The 17,020-nt window shown below is 54.4% G+C and overlaps 1 protein-coding gene across 1 annotated transcript; it reads right to left on the reverse strand.

The window, feature by feature from the left end:
* Positions 1–1,098: 1,098 nt before the first annotated feature.
* LOC144954322 (DNA-directed RNA polymerase I subunit RPA1-like) lies at positions 1,099–13,491 on the reverse strand (the record flags this gene model as incomplete). Its single annotated transcript, XM_078884842.1, has 5 exons — positions 13,441–13,491; positions 8,216–8,298; positions 2,820–2,985; positions 2,585–2,683; positions 1,099–1,440 (listed from the first exon to the last, which is right to left on the reverse strand). Coding segments are annotated over exons 2-5 (672 nt in total), but the record flags the coding sequence as incomplete, so codon positions are not given.
* Positions 13,492–17,020: the final 3,529 nt, after the last annotated feature.

A 17,020-nucleotide genomic window follows, 5' to 3' on the forward strand; every position in this document is an offset into this window, starting at 1 on the left:
CCTCCACCACCACCTCAACCTCCACCACCACCACCTCAACCTCCACCACCACCACCTCAACCTCCACCACCTCCACCACCACCTCAACCACCACCACCACCTCAACCTCCACCACCACCACCACCACCTCAACCACCACCACCACCTCAACCACCACCTCAACCTCCACCACCTCCACCACCACCTCAACCTCCACCACCACCACCTCAACCTCCACCACCACCACCTCAACCTCCACCACCTCCACCACCACCTCAACCACCACCACCACCTCAACCTCCACCACCACCACCACCACCTCAACCACCACCACCACCTCAACCACCACCTCAACCACCACCACCACCACCACCTCAACCTCCACCACCACCACCACCACCTCAACCACCACCACCACCACCACCACTCACCTCAACAGCAAGGGCGTCTCTCCCTTCCTTTCCACCACCTCCACCTCCCCGTGCCTCCACCACCACCACCACCACCACCACCACCTCAACCTCCACCACCACCTCCACCTCCCCGTGCCTCCACCACCACCACCACCTCCACCACCACCACCTCAACCACCACCACCACCACCACCACCTCAACCTCCACCACCACCTCAACCACCTCAACCACCACCACCACCACCTCCACCACCACCTCAACCTCCATCTCCTCCACCACCTCCACCACCACCACCACCTCAACCACCACCACCACTTCCACCTCAACCACCTCCACCACCACCTCCACCACTCACCTCAACAGCAAGGGCGTCTCTCCCTTCCTTTCCACCACCTCCACCTCCCCGTGCCTCCACCACCACCACCACCTCCACCACCACCACCTCAACCTCCACCACCACCTCAACCACCTCAACCACCACCACCTCAACCACCACCACCACCTCCACCTCAACCACCTCCACCACCACCACCACCACTCACCTCAACAGCAAGGGCGTCTCTCCCTTCCTTTCCACCACCTCCACCTCCCCGTGCCTCCATCTCCTCCACCACCTCCACCACCACCACCACCACCTCCACCACCACCACCTCAACCACCACCACCACCTCAACCACCACCACCACCACCACCTCCACCACTCACCTCAACAGCAAGGGCGTCTCTCCCTTCCTTTCCACCACCTCCACCTCCCCGTGCCTCCATCTCCTCCCGCACGGAGTCGCACATCGTCCGACAGAACAGCAGGAACGGACCGCGTCGACCTCCATCCTGCGTCGCCCCCGGCAACGCCCCAGCCGTCGCCCCCGGCAACGCTCCCGTCGTCGCCCCCGGCAACGCTCCCGTCGTCGCCCCCGGCAACGAGGCCTTGCGTAGGCTGCGGTCAAAGCGTCTCCTCCACTTGGCCATGGCTCTCCAGAGGCGTTCGCTGGAGTCCGCGTCGGTGCGTGCCAGGGCCTCGCGCAGGCCGCACGAATGGCCGACGACCTGCGGAGCGAGGGGGGGGGGGAGGGGGGGGAGGGACAGAGAGAGACACGGAGACACGCAGAGACACACAGACACGCAGAGAGACACACAGAGACGCACAGAGAGACACACAGAGACACAGTGGGTGAGTGAGTGGCTGAGTGAGTGGCTGAGTGAGTGGCTGAGTGAGTGAGTGAGCGAGTGAGTGAGTGGCTGAGTGAGTGAGTGAGTGGCTGAGTGAGTGAGTGGCTGAGTGAGTGAGTGGCTGAGCGAGTGAGTGAGTGGCTGAGTGAGTGAGTGAGTGGCTGAGTGAGTGGCTGAGTGAGTGAGTGGCTGAGTGAGTGAGTGGCTGAGTGAGTGAGTGGCTGAGCGAGGGAGTGAGTGGCTGAGTGAGTGAGTGAGTGGCTGAGTGAGTGAGTGAGTGGCTGAGTGAGTGAGTGGCTGAGTGAGTGAGTGAGTGGCTGAGTGAGTGAGTGGCTGAGCGAGTGAGTGAGTAGCTGAGTGAGTGAGTGAGTGGCTGAGTGAGTGAGTGAGCGAGTGAGTGAGTGGCTGAGTGAGTGAGTGGCTGAGTGAGTGAGTGGCTGAGTGAGTGAGTGGCTGAGCGAGGGAGTGAGTGGCTGAGTGAGTGAGTGAGTGGCTGAGTGAGTGAGTGGCTGAGTGAGTGAGTGGCTGAGTGAGTGAGTGAGTGGCTGAGTGAGTGAGTGGCTGAGCGAGTGAGTGAGTAGCTGAGTGAGTGAGTGAGTGGCTGAGTGAGTGAGTGAGTGGCTGAGTGAGTGAGTGGCTGAGTGAGTGAGTAGCTGAGTGAGTGAGTGAGTGGCTGAGTGAGTGAGTGAGTGGCTGAGTGAGTGAGTGGCTGAGCGAGTGAGTGGCTGAGCGAGCGAGTGAGTGAGTGAGTGGGTGAGTGAGTGGCTGAGTGAGTGGCTGAGTGAGTGGCTGAGTGAGTGGGTGAGTGAGCGAGTGAGTGGCTGAGTGAGTGGCTGAGTGAGTGGCTGAGTGAGTGGCTGAGTGAGTAGGTGAGAGAGCGAGTGAGTGGCTGAGCGAGTGAGTGAGTGGCTGAGTGAGTGAGCGAGTGGCTGAGTGAGCGAGTGAATGAGTGAGCGAGCGATTCGGTGAGCGAGTGAGCGAGTAGGTGAGCGAGTAGGTGAGTGCGTGTGGTGAGTCTCACTCCGTGGTTGCGTGCGAGGAATGGGAACTGGGCCTTGCGAAGAAACTGTGAGCGTGAGATGTCCTGTCCATCCTCCCCGTAGAGGAACTGCACCAGTGGCTGAGTGAGTGAGTGGGTGAGTGAGTGAGTGAGTGGCTGAGTGAGTGAGTGGGTGAGTGAGTGGCTGAGTGAGCGAGCGGCTGAGCGAGTGAGCGAGTAGGTGAGCGAGTAGGTGAGTGCGTGTGGTGAGTCTCACTCCGTGGTTGCGTGCGAGGAATGGGAACTGGGCCTTGCGAAGAAACTGTGAGCGCGAGATGTCCTGTCCATCCTCCCCGTAGAGGAACTGCACCACGCTGCCATCACTGTCACGCACCGTGAGGTCGTACTGCACCACCAGCCCCTCGAGGTGCTTGATCAGGCACCTGACGTGGGAGGGAGTGAGTCAGTCAGTGAGTCAGTGAGTGTGTCAGTCAGTCAGTGAGTCACTCAGCCACTCAGTCAGTCAGTCACTCAGTCAGTCAGTGAGTCAGTCACTCAGTCAGTCACTCAGCCACTCACTCAGCCACTCACTCACTCAGTCAGTGAGTCACTCAGCCACTCACTCACTCAGTCAGTCAGTGAGTCAGTCACTCAGTGAGTGAGTCAGTCAGTGAGTCAGTCAGTCACTCACTCACTCAGTCAGTGACTCAGTCAGTGAGTGAGTCAGTCAGTGAGTGACTCAGTCAGTGAGTGAGTCAGTCAGTGAGTGACTCAGTCAGTGAGTGAGTCAGTGAGTGAGTGAGTCACGTGAGGTCGTACTGCACCACCAGTCCCTCGAGGTGCTTGATCAGGCACCTGGCGTGGGAGGGAGTGAGTCAGTCAGTGAGTCAGTCACTCAGTCAGTCAGTCAGTCAGTCACTCACTCACTCAGTCAGTGACTCAGTCAGTGAGTGAGTCAGTCAGTAAGTGACTCAGTCAGTGAGTGAGTCAGTCAGTGAGTCAGTCACTCAGTGAGTGAGTCAGTGAGTGAGTGAGTCACGTGAGGTCGTACTGCACCACCAGCCCCTCCAGGTGCTTGATCAGGCACCTGACGTGGGAGTGAGTGAGTCAGTCAGTGAGTCAGTCACTCAGTGAGTCAGTCACTCAGTGAGTGAGTCAGTGAGTGAGTGAGTCAGTCAGTGAGTCAGTCACTCAGTGAGTGAGTCAGTGAGTGAGTGAGTCAGTCAGTGAGTCAGTCACTCAGTGAGTGAGTCAGTGAGTGAGTGAGTCACGTGAGGTCGTACTGCACCACCAGTCCCTCGAGGTGCTTGATCAGGCACCTGGCGTGGGAGGGAGTGAGTCAGTCAGTGAGTCAGTCACTCAGTCAGTCAGTCAGTCAGTCACTCACTCACTCAGTCAGTGACTCAGTCAGTGAGTGAGTCAGTCAGTAAGTGACTCAGTCAGTGAGTGAGTCAGTCAGTGAGTCAGTCACTCAGTGAGTGAGTCAGTGAGTGAGTGAGTCACGTGAGGTCGTACTGCACCACCAGCCCCTCCAGGTGCTTGATCAGGCACCTGACGTGGGAGTGAGTGAGTCAGTCAGTGAGTCAGTCACTCAGTGAGTCAGTCACTCAGTGAGTGAGTCAGTGAGTGAGTGAGTCAGTCAGTGAGTCAGTCACTCAGTGAGTGAGTCAGTGAGTGAGTGAGTCAGTCAGTGAGTCAGTCACTCAGTGAGTGAGTCAGTGAGTGAGTGAGTCACGTGAGGTCGTACTGCACCACCAGTCCCTCCAGGTGCTTGATCAGGCACCTGGCGTGGGAGGGAGTGAGTCAGTCAGTGAGTCAGTCAGTCAGTCAGTGAGTCAGTCAGTCAGTCAGTCACTCACTCAGTCAGTGACTCAGTCAGTGAGTGAGTCAGTCAGTGAGTGAGTCAGTCAGTGAGTGACTCAGTCAGTGAGTGACTCAGTCAGTGAGTCAGTCAGTCAGTCAGTCACTCACTCACTCAGTCAGTGACTCAGTCAGTGAGTGACTCAGTCAGTGAGTGAGTCAGTCAGTGAGTGACTCAGTCAGTGAGTGAGTCAGTCAGTGAGTCAGTCACTCAGTGAGTGAGTCAGTGAGTGAGTGAGTCACGTGAGGTCGTACTGCACCACCAGTCCCTCGAGGTGCTTGATCAGGCACCTGGCGTGGGAGGGAGTGAGTCAGTCAGTGAGTCAGTCACTCAGTCAGTCAGTCAGTCAGTCACTCACTCAGCCACTCACTCAGCCACTCACCCACTCAGCCACTCACTCAGTCAGTGAGTCAGTCAGTGAGTCAGTGAGTCAGTCACTCAGTCAGTGAGTGAGTGAGTCACGTGAGGTCGTACTGCACCACCAGCCCCTCGAGGTGCTTGATCAGGCACCTGACGTGGGAGGGAGTGAGTCAGTCAGTGAGTCAGTCAGTCAGTCAGTTAGTGAGTGAGTCACTCAGTCAGTGAGTCAGTCACTCACTCACTCAGCCACTCACTCACCCACTCAGTCACTCACTCAGTTAGTCAGCGAGCGAGTCGGTCAGTCAGTCACTCAGTCAGTGAGTCAGTCACTCAGTTAGTCAGTCAGTGAGTCAGTCAGTGAGTCAGTCAGTCAATGAGTCAGTCACTCAGTGAGTCAGTCACTCAGTGAGTCAGTCACTCAGTGAGTCAGTCAGTCACGTGAGGTCGTACTGCACCACCAACCCCTCCAGGTGCTTGATCAGGCACCTGACGTGGGAGTGAGTGAGTCAGTCAGTGAGTCAGTCAGTCAGTTAGTGAGTGAGTCACTCAGTCAGTGAGTCAGTCACTCACTCACTCAGCCACTCACTCACCCACTCAGTCACTCACTCAGTTAGTCAGCGAGCGAGTCGGTCAGTCAGTCACTCAGTCAGTCACTCAATCAGTGAGTCAGTCACTCAGTTAGTCAGTCAGTCAGTGAGTCAGTCAGTCACTCAGTCAGTGAGTCAGTCAGTGAGTCAGTCAGTGAGTCAGTCAGTGAGTCAGTCAGTGAGTCAGTCAGGGAGTCAGTCAGGGAGTCAGTCAGGGAGTCAGTCAGTCACTCACTCACTCACTCAGTCAGTTACTCAGTCAGTGAGTGAGTCAGTCAGTGAGTGAGTCAGTCAGTGAGTGAGTCAGTCACTCAGTGAGTGAGTCACTCAGTGAGTGAGTCAGTGAGTGAGTGAGTCACGTGAGTGAGTCAGTTACTCAGCCACTCACTCACTCAGCCACTCACTCACTCACTCAGTCAGTCAGTGAGTCAGTCACCCACTCAGTCACTCACTCAGTCACTCACTCAGTCAGTGAGCGAGTCGGTCAGTCACTCACTCAGTGAGTCAGTCACTCAGTCAGTCAGTGAGTCAGTCACTCAGTCAGTCAGTGAGTCAGTCACGTGAGGTCGTACTGCACCACCAGTCCCTCCAGGTGCTTGATCAGGCACCTGACGTGGGAGGGAGTGAGTCACTCAGTCAGTGAGTCACTCAGCCACTCAGTCACTCAGTCAGTCAGTCACTCAGTCAGTCAGTGAGTCAGTCACTCAGTCAGTCAGTCAGTCACTCACTCAGCCACTCACCCACTCAGCCACTCACTCACTCAGTCAGTGAGTCACTCAGCCACTCACTCACTCAGTCAGTCAGTGAGTCAGTCACTCAGTGAGTCAGTGAGCGAGTCGGTCAGTCAGTCAGTCAGTCACTCAGTCAGTGAGTCAGTCAGTGAGTCGGTCACTCAGTCACTCAGTCAGTCACTCAGTCAGTGAGTCAGTCACTCAGTCAGTGAGTCAGTCAGTCAGTCACTCAGTCAGTGAGTCAGTCACTCAGTGAGTCACTCAGTCAGTGAGTCAGTCACTCAGTGAGTCAGTCACTCAGCCACTCACTCACTCAGCCACTCACTCACTCAGCCACTCACTCACCCACTCAGTCAGTCAGTCACTCAGTCAGTGAGTCAGTCACTCAGTCAGTCAGTCAGTCACTCACTCACTCAGCCACTCACCCACTCAGCCACTCACTCACTCAGTCAGTGAGTCACTCAGCCACTCACTCACTCAGTCAGTCAGTGAGTCAGTCACTCAGTGAGTGAGTCAGTCAGTGAGTCAGTCAGTCACTCACTCACTCAGTCAGTGACTCAGTCAGTGAGTGAGTCAGTCACTCAGTGAGTCAGTCACTCAGTGAGTCAGTCACTCAGTGAGTCAGTCACTCAGTGAGTCAGTCACTCAGCCACTCACTCACTCAGCCACTCACTCACCCACTCAGTCACTCACTCAGTCAGTCAGTCACTCAGTCAGTGAGTCAGTCACTCAGTCAGTCAGTCACTCAGTCAGTGAGTCAGTCACTCAGTGAGTCACTCAGTCAGTGAGTCAGTCACTCAGTGAGTCAGTGAGCGAGTCGGTCAGTCAGTCAGTCAGTCAGTCACTCAGTCAGTGAGTCAGTCAGTGAGTCGGTCACTCAGTCACTCAGTCAGTCACTCAGTCAGTGAGTCAGTCACTCAGTCAGTGAGTCAGTCAGTCAGTCAGTCACTCAGTCAGTGAGTCAGTCACTCAGTGAGTCACTCAGTCAGTGAGTCAGTCACTCAGTGAGTCAGTCACTCAGTGAGTCAGTCACTCAGCCACTCACTCACTCAGCCACTCACTCACTCAGCCACTCACTCACCCACTCAGTCAGTCAGTCACTCAGTCAGTGAGTCCGTCACTCAGTCAGTCAGTCACTCAGTGAGTCACTCAGTCAGTGAGTCAGTCACTCAGTGAGTCAGTGAGCGAGTCGGTCAGTCAGTCAGTCAGTCACTCAGTCAGTCACTCAGTCAGTGAGTCAGTCAGTGAGTCGGTCACTCAGTCACTCAGTCAGTCACTCAGTCAGTGAGTCAGTCACTCAGTCAGTGAGTCAGTCAGTCAGTCACTCAGTCAGTGAGTCAGTCACTCAGTGAGTCAGTCACTCAGTGAGTCAGTCACTCAGTCAGTGAGTCAGTCAGTCAGTCACTCAGTCAGTGAGTCAGTCACTCAGTGAGTCAGTCACTCAGTGAGTCAGTCACTCAGTGAGTCAGTCACTCAGTAAGTCAGTCACTCAGTTAGTCAGTCACTCAGTGAGTCAGTCACTCAGTGAGTCAGTCACTCAGTGAGTCAGTCACTCAGTGAGTCAGTCACTCAGTTAGTCAGTCACTCAGTGAGTCAGTCAGTCACGTGAGTCAGTCACTCAGTGAGTCAGTCACTCAGTGAGTCAGTGAGTCAGTCACTCACCCACCCCCCACCACCACCCCCCACCACCACCCCCCCACCACCACCCCCCACCACCACCCCCCACCACCACCCCCCACCACCACCCCCCACCACCACCCCCCACCACCACCCCCCACCACCCCCCACCACCCACCCCCCCACCCACTCACTCACCCACCCCCCACCACCCCCCCACCACCCCCCCACCACCCCCCACCACCCCCCACCACCCACCCCCCCACCCACCCACTCACCCACCCACTCACCCACTCACTCACCCACCCCCCACCACCCCCCACCACCCCCCACCACCCCCCACCACCCCCCACCACCCCCCACCACCCCCCACCACCCCCCACCACCCCCCACCACCCCCCACCACCCACCCACCACCCCCCACCACCCCCCACCACCCCCCACCACCCACCCACCACCCCCCACCACCCCCCACCACCCCCCACCACCCCCCACCACCCACCCACCACCCACCCACCTCTGCAGGTACCCAGACCTGGAGGTCTTCACTGCCGTGTCCACCAGCCCCTCGCGGCCAGCCATGCAGTGGAAGAAGTATTCCTGCACACGTGACACACACGTGACGCACACGTGACGCACACACACACACCATGTGACACACACACACACACCATGTCACACACACACACACACACCATGTCACACACACACACACACACGTGACACACACACACACACAGCCATGCAGTGGAAGAAGTATTCCTGCACACGTGACACACACGTGACACACACGTGACACACACGTGACACACACCATGTGACACACACGTGACACACACGTGACACACACCATGTGACACACACACACGTGACACACACAGTGACACACACACGTGACACACACGTGACACACACACACAGTGACACACACACACAGTGACACACACAGTGACACACACACACACAGTGACACACACAGTGACACACACACAGTGACACACACACACAGTGACACACACACAGTGACACACACACACACAGTGACACACAGTGACACACACACACACACACACAGTGACACACACACACACACAGTGACACACACACACAGTGACACACACAGTGACACACACACACACAGTGACACACACAGTGACACACACACAGTGACACACACACACAGTGACACACACACAGTGACACACACACACACAGTGACACACAGTGACACACACACACACACAGTGACACACACACACACACAGTGACACACACACACACACAGTGACACACACACACACAGTGACACACACACACACACACAGTGACACACACACAGTGACACACACACAAACAGTGACACACACACAGTGACACACACACACAGTGACACACACAGTGACACACACACAGTGTAGTACACACAGTGACACACACACAGTGACACACACACACAGTGACACAAACACAGTGACACACACAGTGACACACACACACAGTGACACACACACACAGTGACACACACAGTGACACACACACACACACAGTGACACACACACAGTGACACACACACACAGTGACACACACACACAGTGACACACACACACAGTGACACACACACACACACACACAGTGACACACACACACAGTGACACACACAGTGACACACACACACAGTGACACACACACAGTGACACACACAGTGGCACACACACACACAGTGACACACACACACACGTGACACACACTGTGACACACACACAGTGACACACACACACACAGTGACACACACACAGTGACACACACAGTGACACACACACACAGTGACACACACACACACAGTGACACACACACACAGTGACACACACACACAGTGACACACACACAGTGACACACACACAGTGACACACACAGTGACACACACAGTGACACACACACACAGTGACACACACACACACAGTAACACACACACAGTGACACACACACAGTGACACACACACACACAGTGACACACACACACAGTGACACACACACACAGTGACACACACACAGTGACACACACACAGTGACACACACAGTGACACACACAGTGACACACACACAGTGACACACACAGTGACACACACAGTGACACACACACAGTGACACACACACAGTGACACACACACAGTGACACACACACACAGTGACACACACACAGTGTCACACACACAGTGACACACACACAGTGACACACACACACAGTGACACACACACACAGTGACACACACACACACAGTGACACACACACACACAGTGACACACACACAGTGACACACACACACACAGTGACACACACACAGTGACACACACACAGTGACACACACACAGTGACACACACACGTGACACACACACAGTGACACACACACAGTGACACACACACACAGTGACACACACACACAGTGACACACACACAGTGACACACACACAGTGACACACACAGTGACACACACACAGTGACACACACACAGTGACACACACAGTGACACACACAGTGACACACACACAGTGACACACACAGTGACACACACACAGTGACACACACACAGTGACACACACACAGTGACACACACACACAGTGACACACACACAGTGACACACACACAGTGACACACACACAGTGACACACACACACACACACACAGTGACACACACACACAGTGACACACACAGTGACACACACACAGTGACACACACACAGTGACACACACACAGTGACACACACACAGTGACACACACACAGTGACACACACACACAGTGACACACACACAGTGACACACACACACACAGTGACACACACACACACACAGTGACACACACACAGTGACACACACACAGTGACACACACACAGTGACACACACACACACAGTGACACACACACACACAGTGACACACACACACACACAGTGACACACACACAGTGACACACACACAGTGACACACACACAGTGACACACACAGTGACACACACACGTGACACACACACAGTGACACACACACACAGTGACACACACACAGTGACACACACACACACAGTGACACACACACACACACAGTGACACACACACAGTGACACACACACACAGTGACACACACACACAGTGACACACACACAGTGACACACACACACACAGTGACACACACACACACACAGTGACACACACACAGTGACACACACACACAGTGACACACACACACAGTGACACACACACAGTGACACACACACAGTGACACACACACAGTGACACACACACAGTGACACACACACACAGTGACACACACACAGTGACACACACACAGTGACACACACACAGTGACACACACACAGTGACACACACACAGTGACACACACACAGTGACACACACACAGTGACACACACACAGTGACACACATACACAGTGACACACACACAGTGACACACACACAGTGACACACACACACAGTGACACACACACACAGTGACACACACACACAGTGACACACACACGTGACACACACACACAGTGACACACACAGTGACACACACACACAGTGACACACACAGTGACACACACACACAGTGACACACACACACACACAGTGACACACACACACAGTGACACACACACACACAGTGACACACACACACACACAGTGACACACACACACACACAGTGACACACACACAGTGACACACACACACACAGTGACACACACACACAGTGACACACACACACAGTGACACACACACACACAGTGACACACACACAGTGACACACACACACAGTGACACACACACACACAGTGACACACACGTGACACACACACACACAGTGACACACACACACAGTGACACACACACACACAGTGACACACACACACAGTGACACACACACAGTGACACACACACACACAGTGACACACACACACAGTGAGATACACACACACAGTGACACACACACAGTGACACACACACAGTGACACACACACACAGTGAGATACACACACACAGTGACACACACACAGTGACACACACACACACACAGTGACACACACACACAGTGACACACACACAGTGACACACACACACACAGTGACACACACACACAGTGAGATACACACACACAGTGACACACACACAGTGACACACACACAGTGACACACACACACAGTGAGATACACACACACAGTGACACACACACAGTGACACACACACACACACACACACAGTGACACACACACACAGTGACACACACACACAGTGAGATACACACACACAGTGACACACACACACAGTGACACACACACACACACAGTGACACACACACAGTGACACACACACAGTGACACACACACACAGTGAGATACACACACAGTGACACACACACAGTGACACACACACACAGTGACACACACACACAGTGACACACACACACAGTGAGATACACACACACAGTGACACACACACACAGTGACACACACACACACAGTGACACACACACAGTGACACACACACAGTGACACACACACACACAGTGACACACACACACAGTGACACACACACACAGTGACACACACACAGTGACACACACACACAGTGACACACACACACACAGTGACACACACACACAGTGACACACACACAGTGACACACACACACAGTGACACACACACAGTGACACACACACAGTGACACACACACACACAGTGACACACACACAGTGACACACACACACACGTGACACACACACACACACACAGTGACACACACACAGTGACACACACACACACGTGACACACACACACACAGTGACACACACACAGTGACACACACACACACAGTGACACACACACACAGTGTACCGGTGGCTCTAGGCCGGTGAGAAACCACGAGGCCACGAAGCCCCCGGCGCGTGCCGTGTGTGTCTATGTGTGTGTGTGTGTGTGTCTATGTGTGTGTGTCTATGTGTGTGTGTGTGCGTGTGTTTCTGTGTCTGTGTGTGTGTGTCTATGTGTGTGTGTCACACTGTGTGTGTGTGTCTATGTGTGTGTGTCACACTGTGTGTGTGTGTCTATGTGTGTGTGTCACACTGTGTGTGTGTGTCTATGTGTGTGTGTCTGAGTGTGTGTCTGTGTGTCTGTGTGTGTGTACACTGTGTGTGTCCTGTGTGTGTGTGTGTCTATGTGTGTGTGTCTGTGTGTGTGTGTGTCTGTGTGTGTGTCTGTGTGTGTGTCTGTGTGTCTGTGTGTGTGTACACTGTGTGTGTCTGTGTGTGTGTGTCTGTGTGTGTGTGTACACTGTGTGTGTCTGTGTGTGTGTGTGTGTGCCTGTGTGTGTGTGTGTGTCTGTGTGTGTGTGTCACACTGTGTGTGTCTGTGTGTGTGCCTGTCTATGTGTGTGTGTGTCTGTGTGTCTATGTGAGTGTACCGGTGGCTCTATGCCGGTGAGGAACCGTGAAGCCACGAAGCCCCCGGCTCGTGCCGTGTGTGTGTGTCTGTGTGTCTGTGTGTGTGTCTGTGTGTGTCTGTGTGTGTGTCTGTGTGTGTCTGTGTGTGTGTGTCTGTGTGTCTATGTGTGTGTACCGGTGGCTCTATCCCGGTGAGGAACCGCGAGGCCACGAAGCCCCCCGGCTCGTGCCGTGTGTGTGTGTGTGTCTGTGTGTGTCTGTCTTCTGTGTCTGTGTGTCTGTGTGTGTGTCTGTGTGTCTATGTGAGTGTACCGGTGGCTCTATCCCGGTGAGGAACCGCGAGGCCACGAAGCCCCCGGCTCGTGCCGTGTGTGTGTCTGTGTGTGTGTCTGTGTGTGTGTCTGTGTGTCTATGTGAGTGTACCGGTGGCTCTATCCCGGTGAGGAACCGCGAGGCCACGAAGCCCCCGGCTCGTGCCGTGTGTGTGTGTCTGTGTGTGTCTGTGTGTGTGTCTGTGTGTGTGTGTGTGTGTCTATGTGAGTGTACCGGTGGCTCTATCCCGGTGAGGAACCGCGAGGCCACGAAGCCCCCGGCTCGTGCCCTGTGTGTGTGTCTGTGTGTGTCTGTGTGTGTGTCTGTGTGTGTGTGTGTGTGTCTATGTGAGTGTACCGGTGGCTCTATCCCGGTGAGGAACCGCGAGGCCACGAAGCCCCCGGCTCGTGCCGTGGGCTCGTAGGGCGAGAAGCTCGGCACGGAGCGTCCCGAGGGCATCAGCGGAGGTCGACGACCCTCCAAGTCGATCTGGCCCAGCAGACACGAGATCTACACAGAGACACGCAGAGACACAGAGACACGGTGAGACACGGTGAGGCACGGGGGGAGAGAGACACGGAGAGAGACGCAACGGTGAGAGACGCACGGTGAGAGAGAGAGAGACACGGTGAGAGAGAGAGAGACAGAGAGAGACACGGTGAGAGAGAGACACGGTGAGAGACACGGGGAGAGAGAGACACGGTGAGAGACACGGGGAGAGAGAGACACGGTGAGAGACACGGTGAGAGAGACACGGTGAGAGAGAGACACGGTGAGAGAGACACGGTGAGAGAGACACGGTGAGAGAGACACGGGGAGAGAGGGAGAGAGACACGGGGTGAGAGGGAGAGAGACACGGTGAGAGAGACACGGTGAGAGAGACACGGGGTGAGAGAGAGACACGGGGTGAGAGGGAGAGAGACACGGGGAGAGAGACACGGAGAGAGAGACACGGTGAGAGACACGGTGAGAGAGAGAGACACGGTGTGAGAGACACGGTGAGAGAGACACGGTGAGACACGGGGAGACACGGTGAGAGAGACACGGGGAGACACGATGAGACACGCACGGTGAGACACGGGGAGAGAGAGACACGGTGAGAGAGACACGGAGAGAGACAGAGACACGGTGATACACGCACGGTGAGACATGGTGAGACACGGTGAGACACGGTGAGACACGGTGAGACAGAGACACGGGGAAACACGGTGAGACACGGTGAGACACGGTGAGACACGGGGAGACAGAGACACGGGGAGACACGGTGATACACGCACGGTGAGAGAGACACGGTGAGACACGTTGAGACACGGTGAGACAAAATGATACACGCATGGTGAGAGAGACACGGGGGAGAGAGACACGGTGAGACACGGTGAGACAGAGACACGGTGAGACACGGTGATACACGCACGGTGAGAGAGACACGGTGAGACACGGTGAGACACGGTGAGACACGGTGAGACAGAGACACGGTGAGACACGGTGATACACGCATGGTGAAAGAGACACGGGAGAGAGAGACACGGTGAGACACAGTGAGACACGGTGAGACAGAGACACGGTGAGACACGTTGAGACACGGTAAGACAAAATGATACACGCATGGTGAGAGAGACGCGGGGGAGAGAGACACGGTGAGACAGAGTGAGAGAGACACGGTGAGACACGGTGATACACGCATGGTGGTATTTACGCGGTATTTGAGCGGTATTTTAGTGGTGTTTGAGGGGTATTTGAGGGGTATTTGAGTGGTATTTGAGGGGTGTTTGAGGGGTATTTGAGGGGTGATTGAGGGGTGTTTGAGGGGTGATTGAGGGGTATTTGAGGGGTATTTGAGTGGTATTTGAGGGGTGTTTGAGGGGTATTTGAGGGGTGATTGAGGGGTGTTTGAGGGGTGATTGAGGGGTATTTGAGGGGTATTTGAGTGGTATTTGAGGGGTATTTGAGGGGTATTTGAGGGGTATTTGAGGGGTATTTGAGGGGCATTTGAGGGGTATTTGAGGGGTGTTTGAGGGGTATTTGAGGGGTATTTGAGGGGTGTTTGAGGGGTATTTGAGGGGTATTTGAGGGGTATTTGAGGGGTATTTGAGGGGTATTTGAGGGGTATTTGAGGGGTGATTGAGGGGTGTTTGAGGGGTATTTGAGGGGTATTTGAGGGGTATTTGAGGGGTATTTGAGGGGTGTTTGAGGGGTATTTGAGGGGTATTTGAGGGGTATTTGAGGGGTATTTGAGGGGTATTTGAGGGGTGATTGAGGGGTGTTTGAGGGGTATTTGAGGGGTATTTGAGGGGTGATTGAGGGGTGTTTGAGGGGTGATTGAGGGGTATTTGAGGGGTATTTGAGTGGTATTTGAGGGGTGATTGAGGGGTGATTGAGGGGTATTTGAGGGGTATTTGAGGGGTATTTGAGGGGTGATTGAGGGGTGTTTGAGGGGTGATTGAGGGGTATTTGAGGGGTATTTGAGTGGTATTTGAGGGGTGATTGAGGGGTATTTGAGGGGTATTTGAGGGGCATTTGAGGGGTATTTGAGGGGTGTTTGAGGGGTATTTGAGGGGTATTTGAGGGGTGTTTGAGGGGTATTTGAGGGGTATTTGAGGGGTATTTGAGGGGTATTTGAGGGGTATTTGAGGGGTATTTGAGGGGTGATTGAGGGGTGTTTGAGGGGTATTTGAGGGGTATTTGAGGGGTATTTGAGGGGTATTTGAGGGGTGTTTGAGGGGTATTTGAGGGGTATTTGAGGGGTATTTGAGGGGTATTTGAGGGGTATTTGAGGGGTATTTGAGGGGTGATTGAGGGGTGTTTGAGGGGTATTTGAGGGGCATTTGAGGGGCATTTGAGGGGTATTTGAGGGGTATTTGAGGGGTATTTGAGGGGTATTTGAGGGGTATTTGAGGGGTGTTTGAGGGGTATTTGAGGGGTAATTGAGGGGTGTTTGAGGGGTATTTGAGGGGCATTTGAGGGGCATTTGAGGGGTATTTGAGGGGTATTTGAGGGGTATTTGAGGGGTATTTGAGGGGTATTTGAGGGGTATTTGAGGGGTATTTGAGGGGTGATTGAGGGGTATTTGAGGGGTGTTTGAGGGGTATTTGAGGGGTATTTGAGGGGTGTTTGAGGGGTATTTGAGGGGTATTTGAGGGGTATTTGAGGGGTATTTGAGGGGTATTTGAGGGGTATTTGAGGGGTGTTTGAGGGTATTTGAGGGTATTTGAGGGGTGATTGAGGGGTGATTGAGGGGTATTTGAGGGGTGTTTGAGGGGTATTTGAGGGGTATTTGAGGGGTGTTTGAGGGGTGATTGAGGGGTATTTGAGCGGTGATTGAGGGGTGATTGAGGGGTATTTGAGGGGTATTTGAGGGGTATTTGAGGGGTGTTTGAGGGGTGATTGAGGGGTATTTGAGCGGTGATTGAGGGGTGATTGAGGGGTGTTGAGGGGTATTTGAGGGGTATTTGAGGGGTGTTTGAGGGGTGATTGAGGGGTATTTGAGCGGTGATTGAGGGGTGATTGAGGGGTGTTTGAGGGGTATTTGAGGGGTATTTGAGGGTATTTGAGGGGTGTTTGAGGGGTATTTTAGGGGTAT

Source organism: Lampetra fluviatilis, unplaced genomic scaffold, assembly GCF_964198595.1.
Source record: "Lampetra fluviatilis unplaced genomic scaffold, kcLamFluv1.1 SCAFFOLD_1337, whole genome shotgun sequence".
Lineage (NCBI taxonomy): Eukaryota > Metazoa > Chordata > Hyperoartia > Petromyzontiformes > Petromyzontidae > Lampetra > Lampetra fluviatilis.